This window comes from Siphateles boraxobius, unplaced genomic scaffold (genome assembly GCF_051911475.1).
Source record: "Siphateles boraxobius isolate OS27281-9 unplaced genomic scaffold, OSU_SipBor_1 30, whole genome shotgun sequence".
NCBI lineage: Eukaryota > Metazoa > Chordata > Actinopteri > Cypriniformes > Leuciscidae > Siphateles > Siphateles boraxobius.
In genome coordinates, this window is record NW_027508920.1 from 1883641 (window position 1) to 1910000 (window position 26360).

At 39.2% G+C, this 26360-nt stretch overlaps 1 protein-coding gene across 1 annotated transcript in view; it reads right to left on the reverse strand.

Moving 5' to 3' along the window:
* Window positions 1-26360, reverse strand: part of LOC143757179 (rho guanine nucleotide exchange factor 26-like) — a 179811-nt gene that overhangs the window by 51669 nt on the left and 101782 nt on the right. Inside the window, exons 7-11 of the mRNA XM_077248128.1 lie at window positions 25550-25702; window positions 17230-17359; window positions 16189-16263; window positions 15998-16087; window positions 4862-5016 (exon numbers count right to left, since the gene is read on the reverse strand). Coding sequence (XP_077104243.1) covers window positions 4862-5016; window positions 15998-16087; window positions 16189-16263; window positions 17230-17359; window positions 25550-25702 — 603 coding nt within the window. The remainder of the gene's footprint in view (window positions 1-4861; window positions 5017-15997; window positions 16088-16188; window positions 16264-17229; window positions 17360-25549; window positions 25703-26360) is intronic.

A 26360-nucleotide genomic window follows, 5' to 3' on the forward strand; every position in this document is an offset into this window, starting at 1 on the left:
ATAAAGATAATTGAATAAATGGAGTCAGATCCTCCTGTTCAGTTGCTGAAAATCCTCTGGACTCTGTCCGACACAATCACAACGCCATTTACATTCCACTGGCAGAAGACGACAGTTCCTACAGACAGAGTGGGACCATCACACATAATCGGAAGTGTGGAAGAAACACGGTGACTCAGATGATCATGAAAGAGTCTGAGCAACAGAGAGAGAGTGACCAACTAAAATGAGCTATTAGAAAGCTGAATCTTCAAAAGGAGAGCAGTCCAAATGATGTGATACTCTTATTCACTTATAACACTGAAAATTATTTATTTAGTAAAAAAAAAAAAAAAAAAATCATCATTAATAAAATCATCACCAAACCGACAACAATAAAAACTAGTGTTGACAAAAACCGACTATTGTGTTGCCTCACATCACCTGCGTCTGGACCAGAAAGTTGAGCTTGAACCTACCACTACTGCAAAAACTACAGCAAAAACTACAGCCAACAGCCAAGATTTCATGAAATAAATGCACAGCATCAAAAATGCTATATTTTTTTGATAAATAATCTTTCTGCCAAGCAATGTAGATCTTCAGCAATATTAAGCAGCAATGTTAAAGTTGCCATGCAACACACAACACTCCGATGCAGTAATGGTGATGTAATGAGGTCACAGAAGTATGAGTATTTTACAACAGCTTTGAACATGGCTCAGCCAATAATAATCAAGGACCAAAACTACTCATTTTATAAAGGGTTATTAAGTCCTGACTCGTCCTGACTGAGACATACCTGAAGCATGCATACAGAAAGCTGGTTCTCTCAGACAACATGCAATCCCGAATTTAGTTCTCTTTCTTGGCTTATTGTGCTTGAACAACCAGGTACACAAAATACCATTAAAATGCCCATCTTGGCACGTATTCACTTAAACACGGTCAACTTCTTAGTGAACGTAAAGTTTGATAGCTTACTCCTGTCTATATTCTTAATGTTAATCCAACAACAAAAGAAAAAAAATCACTCACTGGTATTGACTGAATATGAATCAGTGTATATTTAATTCATTCAGTGAAGACTGTGCATTGTTTTATTTCACATTCGATTATTCAATATCTGTAGCATTTTTTTTACCTTAAATCTACTGTTAAATAGACCTACTGTACTTGAAAAAATTAAAGCACTGTTTTTGTCATTTGTATCTTTGATTCACTGTATTTGTTATCGTTAAATAAGATTTCGATCATATCGCCCACAACTAGGAGAGGGCAAGTGTGTCCACACATTCATCAGTTTGTGCTGATGTGTACACACAAATGTACAATGATCCTTTTTGCCCAGGCCTGGCCATCTGTCAGAGACATCAACCACATCTACCTCTCTCAGTTCTGGCAACAAGGGGCACCTGGACTGGCACTAGTCAACTTTTAACCAGCTTTCCCATCAGCAAACTGAGTGCTGGACAATTAAAATACCGTCTGCTCCTGACATATCGTATTATAAATGCATATTACAGCATCCAGCAGGGAATTTCTATCAGTTGAGCAATCTGATGTTCCTACTGCTGTAATGACATCCTCTCCAGCAGCCAAGAGATGTTCAAGCTCCAGGACAAAACATTCACACACTTTCATTTAAACATACACACAGGCCTCTGTGCTGGTATGAATAGATATGGTAATATCTATTAATATCTAAAATACTATTACCGGTAATATTGGTAATTACTAATTTGAGAGATGGATTATGTAGTCGCCGTATAATACTGAACCTTTTTGTTAAACTTCTTGTACACTCACACTTTGATAAACATGCCTAACAGTGAACTGAACATGGTGTCCTTTTCTATTGAATATAAAACAAAAAAACATTATTATTATGCAAAAAGGATATGCAAAATGAAACAAACACTTCAACCCATACTGTATGTGTGCGTGAGAAATAGATTCATAAAGGAAGAAATAAGATAACAGAAAAATAACCAGCTGCATTCAAGTGTTAGTTACATAACCAGAGAAAATGAGTGAAAACAGTGGAACAGAGAGAAAGAGAGAGAGAGGAAATGAAAAGAGCGATGAAGTGGAGAGAGCGTGATGGCGTGCACGGGTTTGTTTTGCTTCAGATTTGAGCGAGTAGTGTGACTCAGGCTCCCCTTATATATTGTACAGACCGCGTTCTAGAATAAACATCACACGATGATAAAAAAAAAAGAAGCTTTTCTTTTTCCTTTTTATTAATTTTTCAGTTGAATCCCAGACACAGATTTTGGAGGCCGTACTCGCTGGAGTAGAAATGAAAACCATCTCATTTTCCTGGAGGCCGTCCCCTTGTCATAGTGTGCAGAAATGTTCCCAAAAATTGACCAGAACAACAACAACAAAAAAGCTTTGCTAACTGCATAACTCGCTGACTGGCACTGTGCAGAGACTGTACAAATGGGCCAATAAGACATGTGACACAATAACACTATTTTGAATCAATGCATTGCTACAAAACAAATGTTTATTTTGCAAGCCTCAAAGGTGAAATGTTCTAAATGTGTCATTTCAAGCTAAACAATTTTAGAAGAAAAACTGACCACAAAACAGAGTGTCCTAACCAGGCTCAAAATCATTAAAGTGATAAGTTATCATCTTATCATGTTAATTTGAGTTCTTGTCCTACTGGACACCCCCATCAACAGTGTTACATGATGAATATAATGTTTGTTAATGTTTCTATTTTAGTTGCTTTGTGCTAGGTAGCACAAAACACAATGTTTGTCTAGGACAATTACCAAAAAGTTTGAAAATGTGTCACAGTGGCAGAATAAATGTATTTAAACAAGAATCAAGGGAAACAGCATATCACATTCTGGAATGCACACAAAAAAAACAAGACAAGCAACAAGCAAAATCTGGAGCACTGTGAGTTGCGCGTGTCATCTGCAGTGGTCACAAGGTCTTGTCAAATGAAATGAAGACTCAAGGTTTAGCCTTATTTTTATTAGATGCATTAACCTGATAGGACAGCAATATTTTATTTATAATAATATTCTAATATTGATGTTGAGCACTGGCCAATGGTAAAATCCCACTCCACATTGTTGTATATTACATATGAAAGATGGCTCTATCCCTCCTGCCCTTAAGGTGGCCACTGACACTCCGTTACTCAAGAAGCCTTCACTTGATCCTGCTGTTCTAAACAACTTTCGTCCTATTTCTGTACTACCTTTTGTTTCGAAGGTGTTGGAAAAATTTGTTTTGACCAACTCCAGTTTTTTCTAAAGTGCATTTCTGAAAGATTTCAATCTGGTTTTAAGTCTGCTCACTGTACTGAATCTGCCCTCTTGAGAGTTTTAAATGACATCTATCCACGGACACTGGTGTCTACCCTAATATCCAGACTAGAGAAATTATCCTTTTCGCTTTTTCATCATTACTAAGTTGCCTAGATGAAGTTAAACCTTGCTGGCCCAACATTTTTTATTTTTAAATGAAAACAAAAACGAGGTGATCATTTTTGGGCCCACTGTTAATTCTCAGGCTGCTACCTTCGATCTAGGCAGACTATCTGCTTTTAGATCTTCATGTGTACGGAACCTGGGCGTTTTACTAGATGAGTTTTTTAAACTCTGACAAACAAATTTCCTCTGTAATAGGCTCTAGTTTTTATCAACTTCATCTGCTGTCTAAAAATCAAACCTTTTCTTAATCATAAAACTCTAGAGATGGCTGTTCATGCTTTTATCACCTCACATTTAGACTACTGCAATTCACTTTACTGCAGGATTTCAGTCTCAAATTGCTTGTCTTCAATTAGTGCAAAATGCTGCTGCAATATTCTTTTTTAATAGCTGTAAAAGCACCATATCACCCCAATTCTGAGGTCCCTTCATTGGCTGCCCATTAATTTCAAAATTAATTTTAAAATCCTTTCATTTGTTTATAAATATCTACGTAACCAAACTCCCAGCAATCTATCTGAGCTGCTGCAACCATATACCTTTTAGAAGACTGAGATCAAGCGATAAGAACCTATTATTAGTCCCACATTCCAGACTCAAACGAAGAGGGGATCGAGCATGTTCTGTGGTCGGGCCACGGTTTTGGAACAATTTGCCGTTAGAAATTAGGATAGCCCCTTCCGTGATAATTTTTCAGTCACTTCTAAAAACACATTTGTTTGGTTGGTTTTACTATTTTCCATTGAGTCTGATACTGTTTGTGCTACTACTGGTTCTTTCCATTATATATTTTAGGTGGATACTGCCTTGCCACCTCTGATTTACAATTTTTTTGAGTCTGATACTGTTTTTCCATTTTTTATCTGAGTCTGATTCTGCCATCTCTGTTTTACTATTTTATATTTGAGTCTGATACTGTTTTACCATTACTATTTTATATTTGAGTCTGATACTGTTTTGCTACTCCTGTTTTAAGACAGCTCTTAGCTTTGCTGCCCTTATTTGTGTTGTGTTGTTATGCAGGTATTATTTTCTTTTAATTCTGCTGTTCTGTAAAGAACTTTGGTCAGCCAGTGGCTGTTGTAAACTGTGCTATATAAATAAACTGAACTTGAACTTGTTGAGTAACAATTTTCATTACCCGTTTATTTTAATACAAAATTCTGCCCGCTCAATTGCTTTATTTCCTAACAACAGTTTTTGAGTTCTGTCATTTCCTTATGGAATAAGTGGTAAAGCTAACTTTGTCCTATCTCTGCAACAGAATCCACCCACCCATACAAGCTGTGCCTTCATATCCGCCCACTTTAGCCACATCATTTCCTGTTTTCTATAGTATCCTCCAGGGCACAATAACAGCAGGGGAAAAACAGAGGCACATTTGGACACTCTTTGAGAGATATCATTTGTGGTCTCCAGCTCACCTTTTCTTTCGTGTGACAATAAGGACATCATTGAAGAGGAAGAAATAGACCTGCTGGCGAGATGTCCTCTTGGAAAAGATCCCATTTTCCTCTACGAAAGCCATTAGCTCACCACGCTTCACCATCCAGCGGGAGGAGGACACCAGTGGGAATGGCTGCAGAGAGAATGTGGGAAACGAGAAACCAACAGAAGAGCCAAACAGAATTGTTAATGTTTTTAATGCAAGACAGATTAATTGAAGAAATTAAACAAGGCATCATCTTTCTCCAAATTACATATATTAAGAGCAGTGAATAAAATAGTTAGATAGGGATGTAGCATTTTGACTGCTAAACAATAAAATAATAAATCAGCCAGCTTTTAAAAAAGATTGTCTCATAACCCCAGAGATTGTCTCCATTTTTTCAGTTATGCTCTTTTTAGGAGATTTTAATTCAGGAATAGTGTACAAAATCCATTCCTATTTGTTTTTCCCATTTAACTAATAAAAAAAATAAAAAATAAAACGTTTTAAATATCAATCATTGCTGCCACTTCCAAGGACAAAGTACCAAAGTACTCGAAAAGACACTGGGTCTCATTCACTAATAATAATACGAAGAGTAAAACTCACAAAAATAACATAAAATAACTAATTGCAAACATATGCACACAAATCTGTTCTTTTACCCTCATTCTAATGCTAATGAATTTGAAGCATTATAAATGAGCGACCATATGTGACTTTTTGCAGAGCCTTTCGTCACTCTCAGCAAATATATGACACTCTGACATACGACACCTAATAGAATGCGAAGATGCTCAAGGTATGCCAAGTCCACTGTCCTCAAAGCAAGTTCAAACACAATAAATACTTTTTAAAGTCAGCATGAAATGTAAGTTGCAATCATGTGTTTTCCTATCTTACTTAACTTTATTTGTCCCTTAAAGGGAAATTTGTTTTGGGCAATACAGGTAAAAGCTGCATAACAAGATCCCCACATCAATACCATAACAATCACACAGTTGTGTCCTTTGCACCAGAGTTTAACAACCTTGTAGCCAAAGGAACAAAAGAGTTTTTATAGCGATTGTATCTAAACCTTGGGGTACGAAAACGCCGACCAGATGGAAGTGGTTCGAATTCTGGATAAAACACACGAGAAGGGTCCAAAGTCATTTTCCTCGCGTTTTTAAAAATAATTTTGTTAAATATAGACTGAATATTGGGGTAAACCCCCAGACCAACAACTTTCATTGCTGTACGCACCAAACGGTTCAGCTGAGATCTAAGAGTAACTGTCAAATTACCGAACCAGGATGCTAAACCAAACAGTAAGATGGACTCAATACAGGCACGATAAAACATCAACATGACCCTCTGAAAAACTCCAAAAATTCTCAGCCTTCGTAAAAAGTACATTTTTTGTTGCACCCTTCGACACAGATTTATCGTTTATCATGATAGGTGAGTGGTTGCCCACTAATCATAGGTGAGTGGTTGCCCACTAATCATTTCTTCTGTCTTTCCAACATTAATTACAAGACGACATCTAAAGAACATCTTCTTTACTCCATGTAACAAAGTTAGCGATCTATGAGGTATAATGTTGAATGTCCTTATCTTTATACAGAAGACCAAGAATAGCAGTATCATCAGATAATTTTACGACAATATTTCTTGGATGGTGACACCTATATTCATTGATATACAGTGTAAATAAGAGTGGTGAACATACACACCCCTGAGGGACCCCAATACTAATGGATCTGCACTCAGACAGAGTCTGCTTGATTTGAACTTGTTGAGTCCTACCAGTAAGAAATGCATGAAACCATTTAATGCTGTATGGATTAACACCCATACCATTTAGTTTTAAGAGCATAAGGTGTGGCTGCACGGTATTAAAAGCAGAGCTCAGATCAAGAAATAACACCTTGGCATAAGCCTTGGGATCCTCCAGATGTTTTAAGACATGATGCACCACAGTAAGGATAGCATCATCAGTGTCCCTATTGATTTGATAGGCAAACTGATAAGGATCAAGATGGTCCTTAACCTCATCCTTAAGCTTCCACACCATAATCCTTTCCAAGCACTTCATCACAACGCAGGTTAAATCAACTGGGTGATAGTCGTTATACTCTTGTGGACCAGGTTTTTTGGAACTGGTATGATAATTGATTTTTTCCAAATATCTGGAATACTATGTGTATCAATGGACCTCTGAAAAATGTCTACCCATGCAGGGGCTAATTCCTCTGCGAAGGTTTTCAGGATAAAAGCAGATAGACCATTCGGGCCAGTTGTGTTTTTGGTATCAAGATTTTTAAAACTTAACAGCATCAGACAAACTCATTTGAGGTTTAGAAACTGAATTATCAATCCCAATAGCCCCCAGTACATCACTACAGTCACTAGAATTAACATCAAACCTAAAATAAAACTCATTAAGCTCATTTGTCAGTGTCTCCTCATTTACAACCTGCATGCTTATCCTTTTAGGTGTCATATTTGTTATACACCTTACCTTAGACCACAGCTTTTGGGGATTTTTACTCAGTTCACTATCAATTAAATCTCTGTAATTCTTATGAGTTTCTCTTATTATATGATTAAGCTTTTTCTGAGCCTTATAAGTTCAGGGTCCCGTTGTTTAAAAGCCAATTGTTTCTAGTGTATACACTCTTTAACATCCTTAGTTATATAAGGCTTGCTATTTGAGAAGTGTTTAACCTGTTTAACTGGTATCACATAATCTACACAGAATTTGACATATGCAGACCTGATTTCATTATGTCTGTCAATATCTGGATCATACAGTACCTCCCAGTCAGTACAGAGAAAACAATCTTTCAATGTTTCCACTTTTTCTGAAGACCAAAGTCTAACCACCTTGTCCACAGGCTTAACTGATTTCAGCAAGGTACGGTAGACAGGAATAAGCTGCAAAGTATTATGGTCTGAGTTAGCTAATGGTGGTTTAGCTTGCACAGGATATGCATTTGATATATTTCCCATAACACTTGTCTAAGATATTCATGTTCCTTGTATCACATTTGACATATTGCTGAAACCCAGGAAGAAATCTTTCAAGACAACAGTGATTCATATCCCCCAAAAACAAACAGAGGAGCATTAGGAGTACATTGGAGCTGCTGATGCACGCACTCAGACACCTGAGTTGCAGCTCTTCCTGCGGAAAATTTAGTTAATCCGAAGTTCGTCCATTTTGTTTCGTAGTGAACGAGCATCTACGAACTATCTATTGTGACATATATTAACACCCGTGTTGAGGAACATTACTTTTAAAAGCACATTACAAAATGCATTACGATATTGCGTTACTTCCTAAAAAAAAGTAACTAATTGCGTTACTTTTTATGAAAAGTTACAGTACTTTTGCATTACTTTTTTCACCTATTTCTCACCGTTTCTTTTTTCTGTTGAACACAAAAGAAGATATTTTAATGAATGTTGGTAACCAGACATGGAACCAGACACAGTATCCTACTATGGAAGACAATGGCTACCATCAACTGTTTGATTTGATTTTGACTACATTCATTAAAATATCTTCTTTTGTGTTAAACAGAAAAAAAGAAACTTATACAGGTTTGGAACAACTTGAGGGTGAGTAAGTGATGACAGACTTTTCATTTTTGGATGAACTATCCCTTTAATAAAGTGAGATTAAATACATGGAGTATATGTGTAATTTAATATGTTTAATTATTATAGGTTTGTGTAATATTCTGAGTTTGCATTTCACTGTTTTCATTCATTTTGAGGAATACTGAATGTGTTTTTGTGCAAGTGAGATGAGTAAATGTATGCTTACATTTAGTCTAGAACTACAATAGCGATACATATACTACAATATAATGTTTACACAGCGCACACAACACCTAGTAGCACACAAGTCAAAAAATAATAATATGCATGGATAAACTGCAAAATTCCATTTTCATTTTGATCTCATGGTAACTTTAAACAGAACCAGATTATTTATACAAATGCATATGTGCAGTTTTTCACAGAAGAACCTTGCAGCTCAAGCTATATCACTCTTCTCTCTCTTTAACTCTCTCTCTCTCTGTTTGTGAAAACACTTGTGCGTACACATTAAATGTGAAATACAATCACAATGTGAGACAAGGTTACACTGAGAGATTGCAAAGAACTTTATTTATTTATTTATTTGGGTGGGGACACAAGTTAATTTAATTGATTAATTTAGTTGTCCCTACACTTGGACATTATTAAAAAAAAATATACTGAATATCTCAACTTACTGAGCACATTGCAATCTAAAACCACCCTGTCACACCATGTCATTTCAGTTTAGCTGTATGTGTGTGCATGAACAGACTGGTGTGAGATCTACTGACCTCCTAACAGCTGGACACAGCAAAGTCGTGATTATGCTGAACCCTTTAGACATCTGCTTGTACCAAATGTGACAGCAGAATTTTCCCACACTGCTCAAGCAGCAGGTTGTGGATAAGGTTACATCAATGAGTGTGTCTAATGCATCACTGTGTACGTGCAAAGCCACATGCATAATGTGTTTGGAAATAATTCACGATGAACACATGACGTGAAGACCCACAGCGAGGGGGCAGCATGTGTGTATGAGGTAAAAATGTATGAACAAGTTTTCTGTAATGAGTAAAAAACAAACAGCAGCAAATACCCACAGGTCTGCTTGCTTCTTGTGGTACAGAGAATCACATGAAAGTTAAGGCAAGTAAATGATAAATCCATTGATTAAAAGGCAGACTTAAGTCTAAACTCTTGCTAATTTCTGTGAGAGAAAAAAAGGAGCATATATTTGCGTTCACATCTCCAACCAGATCATTTCACTCCACATTCTTTAACCAGTTGGATTAATCTCTCCAAGTAACTGGGATTTGTGTAACTCTACTCTACTCTACACAATCTGAGAAGGCCCTCAGCTGTGCCATGGACATTACTGTAAACATATTAAAGAGGTTTGTGGAAAAGAACAAAGATAGTACACACATGCTTTATAGGATTAAGGACATATTTCCTCTCCATAAGACAGTCTGCATGTGCACAATTTTAAATGTATTGCTTGCCTAGTTTAGACAATGGATTTTAGACAATGTTGCTCATTAGTCGATATTACAGACGAAATGTCAGACACCAGTACGTATCTCCCTAGGACTGGAAATCAAAACTTTGTTCTGTAATTTTTAATTTTCAAACCAACTTTTTAACTGGAGCTGAACTTATTTTTTTTATGACACTTGGTTCTGTTAATGGTTTCTTCTGCAATCATAATACCATAATACAAAACTCTAACAGTGTATAATCGAATCTACAGCACTAAGCAAAAGACATTATGTTTCAGCTTGTAGTCTGAACTGAATTCGATGTGAGAAAGTCTGCAGAAGTGTTACAGTGTGAAGTGTAATTTACATCAATGTTAAATGTCTTTGCTGTTTTGCGGTCATGCTGTTTACATATTGGACACTTTGCAGTTGTTTTGCCACAACACCGATATGCCCAGCAACGCTGCATTAAAATCATTCTAACATGCCGATTTGTTGCTCAAGAAACATTTCTTATTATTTTCATTGAAAAAAGTTGTGCTGCATATCTTTACTGTCACTTTTGATCAGTTTAGTGCATCCATGGTAAATAAAAGTAATAAGTTCAAACTTTTAAACGGTAGTGCACATACATAGTACCTTTTTTCGTCCTCACTGGCTGCATAAGTGTAATCACTTGATTAATCTCACTGACAGAATAATTCACTCACTAAATCAGCAGGAGTCACCTTGACTAAATTGCAAAACATTACTTTTGTTGTGTATAACTTGAAATAAACCAAGAACTTACTGTTACTTGTACTTAAGACTCATGAGACTTGTAACACTCATAAGACTCATATATTGACTCACTGGTTGTTCATTTGACAAGATACTTATAGGTGTGTGTAACTGGATTAGCAATCAAAATGGAATTACACATTAAAACTTTGACTCAACCTAAGTGGGAGTTTGGTCTCGATCATCTATTTTATATATCAATATATATATCTGCAAATATATGGCATTTTTTAATTATCGCATTGGCCAATAATTTTTTCCTGTTTGGCCGATAAGTGTTGAAAGCGGACTTTTATATTAACAGCGCTGAGAAGACAGCACAGAGCCTGAGTGCAGATGCACAGGAGCTCTCGTTTTACGTTTCTGTTCCCTTTTATTCATGTTTTATTATTGAAAAATAATATTACAGAATCAAGATTTTTTCTTGATTTTCTTGAAGTATAAATCTGTTTCTTTTACAGATTTATTTTTTTAATCTAGTTCAAAAATTTTTTTGCATATTGATATATTTTCCTATTAATGTTCCTATGTTCCTATTAACATATTTAATTTAGCAAATATGTAACACTTTATTGTAGACAATTGTATGCATGTGTTATATATATATATATATATATATATATATATCAATGAATCAATGCTTTCCCAGTACCAGCAGCACTCATGCAACCCCAGGCCATGATGCTACCACCACCATGCTTGACTGTAGGCAAGAAACAATTTTCTTGGTACTCCTCACCAGGGCATCACCACACATTCTGGACACCATCTGAGCCGAACAAGTTTATCTTAGTCTCATTAGGCCACAGGACATGGTTCCAGTAATTCATGCTCTTGTACAGGTTTGTAACGACTGAGACAAATCAGAAACAATTATTTGCTATAGTTAACAAATAATATTTAAAAGCCCACTCTGGGATCTGTGGTCCCATCCCCCCAACCAGGGCAAGAAGGGTCTTTGGTCACCATGACTACGATCAGATAAGTTGGCTTTATTGAGGTTAAAATGTGGTCAAGATAGAGAAGACAGAAACAGACTTTAAAACAAACTTTGCTGCATTAATGATAGACGAATGGATCTATAAAATGAACATGCGTCCCAGAAACTGTGTGAATGATTTACTGTCTTGTGTACTATGTATTTGATACTACGGTATGTATTTTATAATAGAAACAACGGTCAATGTAACCTCACCTATACAATGTTTGGTCTCTATAACTTGGCACTTTGAAGATCGAAATGACTGTGTACATGATATGTCGATAACAACCACATATTTGTATTACAAGAATCTTTCATAGTTTCTTCATCAGCTACCACCCATCCAGCATGCACATGCAAATAAGCACCCTTGAAACAAAGAGCCATAAACCAAAATCTCCCGCCTGGAACTTCCACCTTTCTTATTGGCCGAGCCAATCCTGAGAGGTGGGAACTTTCTCAGGCTTTAAATTGAATCTACACCAGCCATTCATCCTCTCTTGGCTTCTCGGTACGTTTGAGGTGCTGTGCTGTCCTGCGTGGCCTCAGCAGGCCCCAGGACAGCGGGCCTTGACTCACAACCAGCCATGTGCTCATTCAGGAGAGAGAGGACTCTCTCAACCACAACAGAGTCAAACTAACCACGCAAGTTCATCATATCTTCTTCATCCAACGGAAAAGAAAACGATTGCAACTTCAACATTTGACACTTGCAAAACCATCAACAACTTCAATTTTATGCTTTTAAGAAGGTGCTTTGAAAATGATAATATTGATGTTCTTTTCATAGTTAAATGGATCTTTTCCGTAGTTCCATTTCCTGCTTCCGGTTTCATCCTGTCACTTTAACCATCTACCTATGAATGCATGAATGAATGTGTAATTGTTTGTACGTTAGTTATGTTTTCGCGTTTTTGTTAATAAAACTTGTGCAGAATATGTATATGGTTAGGATTCTCTGCTTGCATACAAAGTTTATTTTACGATCTTGACCCAGTTACATGCTCTAAGTGCTGTACATCCTAAGAAATAATTATTTTTCTGTGGCCACAAAAGATACCCTTTTCTTAGAATAAATGAATAATCAAAAGAGTTCGTTGGACGAAGTGATTAATTGATTGTAATGTTAATTTAGCTACCTCAAGTTAATCCAATTAACTGACCCAAATATTCATAATTAATCATAACAAGTTATGAGTTATTATAAATATTTCCCCTTTGAGCTGACTCGTTACAGGTTGCTTTCAGCAAACTGTTTGCGGTCTTTCTTGTGATCCAGCTTCATAAGAGGCTTCCTTCTGGGACGACGGCCATGCAAACCAACTTGTTGCAGTGTGCAGCGTATGGTCTGAACACTGACAAGCTGACCTTCCGCTTCTGCAACCTCTAAAGCAATGCTGGCAGCACTCATGCGTCTGTTTTTTGAAGCCAGCTTCTGCACCTGACGCACAGCATGATGACTCAACTTCTTTGATTGACCCGTGCGAGGCCTGTAACAAGTGGAACCTGTTTTGGAAAACCTCTGTATGACCCTTGCCTGTACTGTAACTCAGTTTCAGGGTGTTTCCAATCTTCCTTATAGCCAAGGCCATCTTTGTGGAGAGCAACAATTCTAATTCTCAAATCCTTAGAGAGTTCTTTGCCATGAGGTGCCATGTTGAACATCCATTGGTCAGTATGAGAGAATTGTACTCAAAGCACAAATTTGAACTGCTCTAATACAAGATACAACGATTTGTATGGTCCTGTCAAGCAGACGAAAACATAAATATGATGAATAGGACATGTGGCTTTGCATGGTTAAATGACGTACAGCTATTATCACTTATGGTGTACTCACTTTTGTTGCCAGCTATTTGGACAATAATGGCTGTATGTTGAGTTATTTTCAGAGGACAGTAAATATATACTGCTATACAAGCAGCAGATTTACTACTCTAAAATATCTCCAAGTTTAATTTCTATAGTATTGTCCCTTGAGTAGATATACTAAAATGTTTGCTAAAATGTGAGGGGTGTACTCACTTTTGTGAGCTACTGTATATATAATGAACATATGTACAGTAGGTAGCCAACCAGAATGCCTATTACCGCCGCGCCAGCCGCCGCGGCAAAAATAAACCAGTCGCATTTCAAAGTCATTCGTGAAATGACCGCCAGGTGGCGCAAAGGGATATTGTGCAAAACAGCAGCAATTGCCGCATTTTGAAATGTAAGTGGGGTTAATGTCAATTAAAAGTTAGGATGAAATACTACAAATATGGTAAAAAGAATAAAACATTTTTTTAGTTAAGAATAGAGACGACAACAATATATTTCATATTGTAGGCCTATGTGGGCGACATAAGCCTATTCTCCGGGGGAGCAGCGCGATAACAAAAAAAACAAAAAAAAATTAATAACAGAAATAACAAACTAAAATAAATTAGGTGCAATGCTGAATTATTTTTACTATTATATTGAGGAATGACTGAGACGCATGAAGAGCGCTTGCTCAAGTGAGCGAACACACACTGGAGAAACGAACGTTTGGGCAATTCCCAGTGAGTGAATTCATGGCCGAGTGGTAGAACTTTCGTTTTGATCATTTAGATGTCACGGGTTCAAATCCCGAACAAACATGGACAACGGCAAATTTTATATTAGCCTATTAATGCATTTTATAGCCTATTATTAATTATATATATATATATATATATATATATATATATATATATATATATATATATATATATATATATTGGATTCCCCATAGCCTACATAGAGTTTTAAAAAACATGGTTTTAAGCAAGGTTACTTAGGCTACTTCACCAATAGACAATATAAAATAAAGATATGCAACAGGCACGCACGTTTAAACGACAAACAATAAAATCCAAACCAGAGTTTCAGTTACGTTCATGGTTCCAGTGGCCTTAATGTATGCACGGCTTTTCAAAATGTCACAAAGCGCTTTGAGATTATTTTGAATGAAATATTGAAGTTTATAATTAAGTGTTTTGGCACACCACACTATGCATTGTTCTAAAGTCCGGTTTTATTGTGGCATGTTGAATTAGTGTTTGACAAATGCGGCGGCGCGTTTATTTGGATTTATTTTTCTTATAACAGCTAAAAATAACTTAATAGGCTACTCCGTAATTTTTTGGTCATACAGATAAGAGTAGAGTAGCCTACATCGTTCAAAACTGTAAACTTTTATTCATATTAGGCTAACGACAAAAGTTTATCTGTCGTCTCTGTCTCCGGGAACTGCACGTCACAAAAATGAACCGAAAATGCACTTGCCTCAGCTCAGTCACGATAAGAAATCGGCTATGTCTAAAGCCTTTAAATGTCTAAATATTGAATAAATGTTATCCGATTATGTAATGTGAAACCGAGAGGTACAGAGGATCTACCCAAACATGTTTAGCTATCATGCGAGCAATACCCAGTGAGGAAAGGACAAGGCAAGGGTGAAAATCTCGCTCTAATTAAATGTAGGCTAAATCGCCCTAAATTAAAATGTAAAAACAGATCAAATAATCTATTTGTCGAAATGTTACGATATTGTTTAATTTAAGTTCATAATTATTCTATAAATGTTATTTAGTTTAACAGCATCCACCCTGGTTGTAAGGATTGGGGGTTTGGAGGGACAGTTCAGTGCTTTATCGTGGGGGTGCAGGACAATGGGTGTTAATGTTCCGTCTTTCATATGGAGAGTGTCGGATAGCCAGCCTGATGAGCAGGCAAAGGCAAAATTATTTTAAGGATAAATCTCTCGATGTGTCCAAATGTAGGCCCTATATCTTATTAAATTATAAATATTGTAGTTTATTTATTGTATTTAAAGTTTTTTCACACAAAATTTCAATTGAAGTGTTCAATCCAGTTGTTTCAACTGATTTTGTAGAGTTTTAGAATGTTTGAGCAGTGTGTATGATTGTCAACAATCTGGCATTATCTAAACATGAACTGTTGATGAAACGCGTTCATGCCAAGAAACGACTGGGAGTGAGCAGAATACAGAGCTCTTTAATTCGCAATCAACCTCGTTTTATTGTAAGATGAATTCAACAAGGCATGCTGTGTCTTTGAAGCAACAAAGGCTAAATAATTTGTTACAGTTTTTTTCGTGATTTGTATGGATGACACGCAGCGACATATACAGTATTATCAGCTGTATGATGTGTTTTTACCCTGAAATGTTTCATTTCGAGATAGACACGGCGCGCACGTTCCCGCGGCGGTAAAAGTATTATTCTGGTTGGCTACCTACTGTACATAGTGAATCATAAAATTCCTTTCACAGGTTGCTTTATTCTCTTACCTTAATTTTAAACTCCAACTGGGAATTGATGGTGTACATCATTTCCGTTCTCTCCATTGTACGAGCGCCCTCATTACACTTCCTCACAAGCTGCATATACACATATACAGACAAAAGATGGTGATTATTAACTAAGGCTCTCTCAGACAACAGTAGAAAATCCACAGTGGTAATTCCTGGCATTTTTTTACCTTGCTGACAGCATGCAGAGCTTTTTTACATGCCTCGTAAGGGATTGAATCTTTGGGCGTCTTCTGGCATATGGTCTATAAGACAAAAACGTTTTGAATCAAAATGATCTTTAAACTGTTGGTGCTTTTCCTGTATATATAATAGTTATAATAGCATTTTGAACACATTATATTTAAAGGAGTGCTCTCAAACTTTCTCTCACGCTTGTCTGATATTTCCCAGCTAGAGTTTTATTTGTTTCTAAACTGTGGGAAGAAAAAGAGAGAGAAGGAAAGAAAATCAAACCCAATTTTCTCATACTCAGAGCCAGCCAGCCCAGCTCTACTGTCCTAAACTCACCGCCAAGCTCAGGGGACCCACAAACAAAGAGACAAAGGGATGGAAAGATGAGAGGGTGAGAAAGTGAGAAAATGTCTACAGGAAGGAGGGAAGCATGGTGATAAATGAAAACATGAGCTTTGAGGATAGGGACTATGGAGATGTGTCTAGGTCATCTTTAGTGAAGCTGACTCCCTCACTTCATTTTACATACACAATCCTCTGAAGAGGGAAAAGATGACAGAGAGAAAACAACACCAACCCTTTTAAATATAATAAAACAATTTCAACTCAAACCATTTACCTTATGCAAAAATACTGCAGAGAAGTCTCAAGCAAACAAAAATTAATCTTAACAGAATTGTTACAGTTGAACAGCGAGGCCCTGAAAGCTACATTTTTAATGAAACAGAAGAGAACTGGAAGATAGTGGAAATTTGATAAGGTATGAAGAGCAGAGAAAGAAAAACAAGTAGCAAGGGACTTTAATTAGTTTAATATGATGTGTTATGTAACAGGGAAAGTCCTGCAGGTCAAACCAACCACATAACATTAGTGGAATCTCAGACACAGAGATTCAGCTACTGTTATCAAAGCATAAGATACATGTCAGAAGATTGAGAATGCAGTTACAAAAGAGCTGAATGTTAATGTCAGTGTTAGAGATATTAGCAGAGGTCAGGCTGGGTCTGAAGGGGAGGAAAAGGGATAATGTCACTCACATCCATCAACAAGGGAAGCCGTGTGACTCTCTGCATGGGAAGGATGAGGAAGGAGATCATGGGAAGGTTCCGGCAGTCTGGGTGGGCCTCGATCCGTGTCAGTACCTCCTTAAAGGATGAGCTTTTATGTCTGAAGGGATAAACAGACTGTTAAACAAGTGATGGGCCGCAGAGTGTGATGTGATTGCAATTGGAATTGTTTTTTTCATAATTTTGTCTCTTGAGACAATGTTTCAATTACAAGAAACAATGTACATATTGTTAAACATATCCTGACAATATCTACAACTTTTGTCACAATGTGACTTTATATCTTGCAATTGCGAATTAATGAAAGTTACACCTATATCTTGCGTTATAATCATGCGCAATCTTGCGCACGACCCGAGGGGTGGTGATGGCGCTGTAACTGCCTTTGTCGCCAGTTTATTTCTGTATTAGCACTTTTACTGTTTTGCTTCTTCTGAATTTAATGTTAACAGCAAGACGGAACTAATTATTGGTTCCGCCCGGAGGTTTCCGGCCGGGCGCTTTTGAGCGACGCGCTGAGGAAAAACTTTACGGCGAAAGAGACTGATTTATCCACTGTTGTCGTGTTTAAGTGCATAAGTTTACAAGAAAATAGGCAGAAGAAGATACAGAAGATTTGAAAGAATGTTTAGCACCTCTATGTGATAAGCAGCAATGAGGTTTGTTGACCGTTTATTTTGCTGTGAGGGTGTTTGTGTTTACATATGTTTTCATGTGTAATTGTTTTGATGTATAACATATAAGTGTCTAACGTTCGCTGTATATGGCCTTGATTATTACACAATATGTGTGAGACATGCATATAGCATTCTTTTTTGTTAATTTATATTTTCTTTCTTCAACCAGTTCTCACGTGTTGACCAGCATTAAAGCCCTGTATTCTAACCAAGACCTCTTGCCTCATGTCTGTCACTGGAGGAGCTACAGTGAGAACTCATCTGCTCTGCATGAGTAGACGAGGAAGACAGTACCAAAGAGCCGTGATCCATGGACAAGAAGGGACATCTCTACATCCAAAGGTGTGCATCTGCCCGTGACATTTACACATCCGCAGCATGCCTTACCACGAATCCGGCTGAAGCCCTGAAGCTTACATATTTCCCACAAGAGACTGTGACACATTCTTTTATGCCGTCATATTCATACGGCATAGTTGTGTGCATGTTTAAGTGTTAACTAAGCTGCAACTAAGAGACTTGAAATGAAAATGTTCTGCACAAATTTTGCTGAATTTTTCTGAATTTTGCATTTTTTAGAATAACGAGATATATATTTGTGTGAAGTAGATCTGAACATTTTCTAAAAATAATAAGTTGTAGAAAGTTTATAAATGTGAATAGCTAATGAGAAGTGAATCACTTAGCTTCTTGGCAAATTACAATTAACCCAAAATTAAGTACACCAAGTAACAATGTCAGAGCCTAGTCATACCTCTAGCAGAAAGCAGGTTAGTGCAGGAAAAAATATAGAGCAGCAGTGCATAGACATGCAACCACAGGCCACTAAAGGCACAAGAGCTGATGACCACACTTCCTCACAAGAACCACAAAGAAGCCAAAGAGTCCGAAAATTAACGGAAAAGGGCCAAGAACTGGACAGTGAGCAAATAAGAAGATTTGCTCACCGTTTCACTGTGAGCTATGAGGAGTGGAAGGCTATCGCTAAGGACGCCAAGCAAGCCCTGAGTGGACAATGCTCTAACAACCGGCTACATGAGTACATCAGCAAAGTAAGCGTAGCCTCAAAGAATCTGAACATTGCTTATGAAGAGTTGAGGCACATAGGCAACCCTGACCAGGACACACGTCGCAGAATTGACACCTGTGATGCAGTAACCAGGAAGATCATCCAAAGTGCAAAAGATCGTTTGGAGACTGCAGATAACGGTGGAGGAAATGAAGAACAAGGCCACAGGGCGACATCGTCTACATTCAAGTCTGTAGCCTCAGACAAGATAAGTGTCAAATCCCAATTCACTAAGTCCTCTCATGCTCAAGGCAGCTCCAGACATTCAAGTCGGATTTCTGCTAGCAGACAAGATGCCGCTGCTGAAGTTGCTGCCAATGAAGCTACTCTAGAAGTACTACTAGAACAAGAGTGTTGCATTGAGGAATTGGAAAAGCTTGAAGCTGAAGCTGCAGAGAGACAAAAGGTGCTAGATGCAAAGCGCAGACAACTGGAGCGACTTGAGACAGTTAAAAGGTTAAAAGCTGCTAAGGCACGTCAGCGAGTGTATGATCAGAGTGAGTGCTCAGATGAAGAAATAAGCAGTCTACTCCATCAAAGTGTCTGTTTTAAGGAAAGAGAAGAAGTGAAACATGAAAATAATCTGTTGCAGCACCATTCCTCACCACAAGACTGGGCACACTCAAAGCATGATGACAGTACAGCAGCTCTTGTTAGAGCACTTGCAGAGTCCATCAGTGCAGGTCGTCTTCCTATACCTGAACCAACAATATTCAGTGGCGACCCACTCAGATTCAATGACTGGAAGGTTTCGTTTCAGACACTCATTGATCGGAAAAACATTCCAACTGAAGAAAAGATATATTACTTGCGAAAGTATGTGGGTGGACCTGCTAAAAAGGCTATAGAGAGCTACTTCCTGCTTGGTTCAGAGTCAGCCTATCATGCAGCATGGAGGATCCTCGAGGAAAGATATGGGAATCCATTCCTCATAGCCAAAGCCTTCAGAGACAAGCTGGAGGGATGGCCCAAGATAAGCTCCAAATGCAGTATCGAACTTCAAGAGTTTGCTGATTTCCTTCGGAGCTGTGAGGCTGCTATGACTCAGATCAGAGGCCTCAATGTACTTAATGACTGCAATGAGAACCAGAAGTTACTTGCAAAACTTCCAGACTGGCTGACCTCGAGGTGGAACAGAAAGGTAATAGAAGTGGAGGAAGAAAGTCACACATTCCCAAGCTTCCAGCAGTTTGTAGAGTTTCTCACACGTGAAGCTAAGATTGCAAATAACCCAATAACATCTTTCCATGCTCTGAAACCCGCTGAAGATAAGCAGATCAATGTTTTAAAGAACAGAGCTGTAGGAGCTAAAGTACTAGCAACTAACTCAGATGAAAAGGCTTCCTCCACAAGCTGTTTCTTTTGTGAGAAGTCAGGACACAGTCTACAGAAGTGTTGGAAGTTTATGGATAAGACCATCTCTGAGCGAATCAAGTTTGTTCAAGGGATGAAGTTGTGCTTTGGCTGTCTGAAGCCTGGCCATCGCTCAAAAGAGTGTGAAAATAGGAAGATCTGCGATACTTGTGAGAAAGGACATCCAACCTGCTTACACGATAATCGCAGCAAAGAAAGAGGAATGTCAACAAGGACTGGTAGGGAAATGGAGCGTGACAAGTCAAGAGAAGGAACAACAGATCGTTCACAAGAAAAAATGACAAGAACTCCACGCAAGGTAACATCTAACAGAGTTATCCAGAACGTTAAAAGCACCTATACATCCTCAGTCATTCCTGTCTGGTTGTCAACTACAAGTAAGCCAAATCATGAAGTTCTTGTGTACGCCCTCCTCGATGCACAGAGTGACACGACCTTCATCCTTGAAGAGACCGTAAAGGTGCTTCACACTAAAAATGAAACAGTCCAGTTAAAGCTCTCCACAATGACTTCAAGAAATACAGTGGTGCCTAGCAGAAAGCTGACTGATCTACAAATAAGAGGATTCTACTCGGATAAGGTAATCTCTCTGCCAGTAACTTACTCAAGAGAATTCATCCCTGCAAACAGAGATCATATTCCCACACCAGAGACTGCCAAGTCATGGTCTCACCTTGAGCACATTGCAGATGAAATTGCTCCTCTACAGAGTTGTGATGTTGGCCTACTAATTGGCTACAACTGTCCTCAAGCTCTTGTACCAAGACAAGTGGTTGCTGGAGAAGAAAGTGAGCCCTTTGCTCAGAGAACAGACCTGGGTTGGAGTATAGTTGGTTATGGCAACCCATGTCTTGACTTTGGAGATGCTTTTGGAACAAGTCACCAGGTCATTGTGAAGCAAGTGATATCAGTTCTTCCAAATCTCCCAAGCGAAGTGCACTATGTCTGTAGAACACAGATCAAGGAAGTAATCCTTCCTACAGACGTCATCAAGGTGTTGGAATCTGATTTTGTAGAAAGGGCTTCGGAAGATGAACACCTTTCTCAAGAGGATCTTCAGTTCATGTCAATTATGGAAAGTGGCATCAGACTCAAGGATGACGGGCACTATGAAATGCCACTTCCCTTCAAGAAAGGAAGACCAAACTTACCAGACAACAAGATATGTGGCATCCACCGTCTCAGATGTCTGGAGAAAAAGTTAAAGGGAAATGAGCAGTACTACAAAGACTATAAGGCCTTCATTGACGAGACAATAGCTTGTGGAGATGCCGAGCTTGTCCCTGAAGAGGATATCAGCAAGACTCCAGCGTGGTACATTCCCCACCATGGGGTGTATCATCCCCAAAAGCCTGGTAAGATCCGTGTCGTTTTTGACTGCTCCGTAAGGTTTAAAGGGACATCCCTGAATGACCATCTCCTGACTGGCCCAGAGTTAACAAACACCTTGGTGGGAGTTTTGTGTCGGTTCAGAAAGGGTCATGTGGCAGTTATGTGTGACATAGAACGAATGTTCCACCAGTTCCATGTTAAGCAACAGGACCAAGATTATCTCAGATTCTTGTGGTGGAAGGATGGAGATCTTAAAACCCAGCCCTCCATTTATCGAATGAAGGTCCACTTGTTCGGTGCAGCTTCATCACCTGGATGTGCTAACTATGGCCTGAAGCATCTTGCCGCTCAAGGACAGAACGCTTTAGAGAAGAAACCATCAGGTTCATCCAGAAGAACTTCTACGTCGATGATGGATTGACAAGTGTAGAATCTGAAGACCAAGCAATCCAACTAGTGAATGAAGCAAGAGAGCTTTGTCGCACAGGCAAACTTCGACTGCACAAGTTCATCTCCAACAGCAAAGAAGTCTTAGACACAATTCCTGAGGAAGAGTGTGCTAAAGCTGTCAAGGATTTGACCATGATGTTGGGAGAACCACTGATGGAAAGAGCACTAGGGGTACAGTGGTGTGTGACTTCTGATGAGCTGCAGTTTAGAGTGGTTGTCAAAGAAAATCCACTTACACACAGAGGGGTCTTGTCCACAGTTGCTTCTGTGTATGACCCACTTGGATTTGTGGCACCCTTCATCCTGGTAGGAAAGAAGATCATGCAGCAGATGTGTCGTGACAAGCTCAGTTGGGATGATCCTTTGCCTGATGACCTTCGACCCCTGTGGGAGTCTTGGGTGCAAGATCTAAAAAACTTGGCTGAGGTGAGAGTCCAAAGATACTATCTGCCATCAAGCTTCAAGGTCCAGCATTATGAGCTCCACCACTTCTCTGACGCCAGCGTGTCAGGCTATGGAGAGTGCTCGTATTTAAGAGCAGTCAGTACATCAGATGAGGTCCACTGCTCCTTAGTCATGGGAAAGTCAAGAGTTGCTCCTACTAAAGTCATGACTATACCAAGACTCGAGCTGTCAGCAGCAGTGGTAGCAGTCCGGACCAGTGACATGCTTAAGAAAGAACTAGAAATAGACTGCCAACTAGAATGTTTCTGGACTGATTCAAAGGTTGTACTTGGGTACATCAGTAATGAAGCCAGAAGATTTCATGTTTTTGTAGCAAATAGAGTTGAGCGCATTAAACTAAGTACAGAGGCTGGACAATGGAGATATGTAGCTTCAGAAGACAACCCAGCTGACCTCGCCTCAAGGGGTGTCACGGCAAAACAACTCACAGCTTCTAACTGGTTCACAGGTCCAGAGTTTCTTTGGCAGAAAGAGTTACCAACTGGAGTTGTCATGGTGGGAGAGATTGAGAGCAGTGACCCAGAGGTCAAGAAAGCTCAGGTTCATGACACTCAGGCAAAAGAAGCAAAAACACTTCTAGAGCGTCTACACAAGTTCTCAGACTGGGCAAGATTGGTGAAAGCTGTTGCCAGACTCAAGCGCCTTGCTAAGGAAATCAAAGGTCTCAAGCCAAAGTCCTGTGAGGCCTCGAGCTTGGAGGAAAGGAAAGAGGCGGAGCTGACCATAATCAAGATGGTGCAGGAAGCAACTCTCTCTCAAGAAGTTCAACACCTTAGACATCATAAGGAGACAAAGCTCAAAGACAAAGTCAGCCAGCTGCACAAACTATGTCCGTTCCTGGATGATCAAGGTGTAATCAGAGTAGGAGGCCGGTTAGCTCATGCTGCCCTACATCCACATGTGAGGCATCCAGCAATCCTTCCTAGAGACAGTCATGTTTCTGCATTACTCATCAAGCACTATCATGAAAAAGTGTACCATCAAGGTCGGGGAATGACTATTAATGAACTCCGAGCCAATGGCATATGGATCCTGGGTTGCAGCAAGCTTGTTTCATACCATATTCACAAGTGCACAAGTTGCAGAAAGTTCCGAAGATGCACAGGGCAACAAAGGATGGCAGACCTTCCAGAAGATCGGATGGAAACAACTGCGCCATTCACTTACTGTGGAATGGACTGCTTCGGACCGTTTCACATTAAGGAAGGAAGAAAGGAGCTAAAGCGTTATGGGCTGTTGCTCACCTGCATGTGTTCCAGAGGAGTTCACATTGAAGCACTTGATGACTTGACCTCAGATGCTTTTATCAATGCTCTGCGTTCATTCATCGCCATTCGTGAATCAGTAAGGCAGATAAGGTGTGATCAAGGGACAAACTTTGTCGGAGCAAGGCGTGAGTTCATTGAAGCATTGAAACAGATGGATCAAGAGGAGCTCAAAGATTTGGGCTGCGAGTTCATCATGAACACCCCGGCCTCAAGTCATATGGGTGGGGTTTGGGAAAGACAGATCCGCACTATCAGAAGTGTCCTGGTGTCCATTCTACAACAGTCCTCCAGACAACTTGACTCCTCTTCCCTACGAACATTTTTATATGAGGCCATGGCGGTTGTGAATAGCAGACATCTAACCACCGATCATCTGAACGATTCTACTAGTCCAGAGCCCTTGACACCAAACCACATCTTGACCATGAAATCCACAATCATTCTCCCTCCTCCTGGAAATTTTGTCAAGGAGGATCTCTACCTCCGCAAAAGATGGCGCAGAGTTCAACTCTTAACCAACAACTTTTGGGTCCGGTGGAAAAAGGAGTACCTCTTAAATCTCCAACACAGACAGAAGTGGACCAAAGATCGTAGAAATGCAAAGGTCGGTGACATTGTTCTGTTGCAAGATGCTGCTACACCGCGAAACCAATGGAAGTTAGCAAGAGTCATCGAGGTGTATCCTGGAAGTGATGAAAGAGTGAGGAGACTCAAGTTACTTATCAGTGACTCCTCCCTGGATGGAAGAGGAAAGCGTACATCCAAACCTGTTTACCTGGAGAGACCCATTCAGAAAACAGTTACATTGATAGAAGCAGACTGATGGTTCAATCATACACGCAAACACAGTTTATTAGTTGTTTATTAGGATAGAGTTCAATTTAATTTATACATGCAAGTTTGTCTCCAAGTTTAAGAAATCACTGGGGATTTGGTGGGAGTGTAACTGCCTTTGTCGCCAGTTTATTTCTGTATTAGCACTTTTACTGTTTTGGTCTTCTGAATTTAATGTTAACAGCAAGACGGAACTAATTATTGGTTCCGCCCGGAGGTTTCCGGCCGGGCGCTTTTGAGCGACGCGCTGAGGAAAAACTTTACGGCGAAAGAGACTGATTTATCCGCTGTTGTCGTGTTTAAGTGGATAAGTTAACAAGAAAATAGGCAGAAGAAGATACAGAAGATTTGAAAGAATGTTTAGCACCTCTATGTGATAAGCAGCAATGAGGTTTGTTGACCGTTTATTTTGCTGTGAGGGTGTTTGTGTTTACATATGTTTTCATGTGTAATTGTTTTGATGTATAACATATAAGTGTCTAACGTTCGCTGTATATGGCCTTGATTATTACACAATATGTGTGAGACATGCATATAGCATTATTTTTTGTTAATTTATATTTTCTTTCTTCAACCAGTTCTCACGGGTTGACCAGCATTAAAGCCCTGTATTCTAACCAAGACCTCTTGCCTCATGTCTGTCACTGGAGGAGCTACAGGCGCAGTGGATAAGACACATGCCTTTGGTGTGAGAAAAAGGCTTCATAGAAATTTGATCTCTGTCCAGAAAAAGCTTCAGATCTGCTGGGCTAAAGGGTAAAAGTCAGAGGTGACTTTCAGTCAAATCAGTGACGAGTTATATGTATATGTGCTGTACTCACAGGAGCCTTTGCAGGGTCCTCTGCTGGTACACTTCATTCGAGCAGTATGTCACATAGGGGTCAAAGTTTGCCTGAGCATGCCTTGTAACAATGTCACTTATGTCATCAATTTCGATGTTCTGCTGGTGCCGAATTTCAAGTTCCTTGAAAAACCTGATGGGAAAAAGGAAAGAATAGAATTGCATTAGGGTGTTAACATGCGTGACATGCCTCACATAACATCAACACGAGTCAAAGCCAATGTGGGGAGCAACGTTTTAGTCATTCTGCATACACAAACACGCACATATACACATGCAACACAAAGCCAGGAAACTGTTCTAACACCTCCTTCCACCTCTATGATCATATCAGAGCACAGGACATCCCAAAGCCCCTCAAATGACCAACCAGGGATGGCAGCATGAAAATCATACACACATGCTCTTCCTAACCAGACACATTTCATGATCCGTCATAGGGAATTCACGATTTTTCAGTAATCCAGAGGATGCAGCTCAGAGCCATCTGTGCTGGAACCCAGCGTAACCTCTAGTTCACGATCTCACAATAGACCACAGAAAGACAGAACCGGAATGCTAAATCTGGAAGTGATGTCAGTCAGATTGTTAGCACAGGGGCCGTGACCCCGGGACCTATCTACAGGTGTTTAGGGCCCTATCAGCTTTACAGAGGGACAAGAGTTAACCGGTGAAGTCCAGATGAAGAGGACTCAAAATAAATTTGTGCAAAGGATAAAGTTGTGACGGTACGTGTACCTAACAAACACAATGTTTTACTGAAAACATACCAAACCGTCACTTCAAAACCG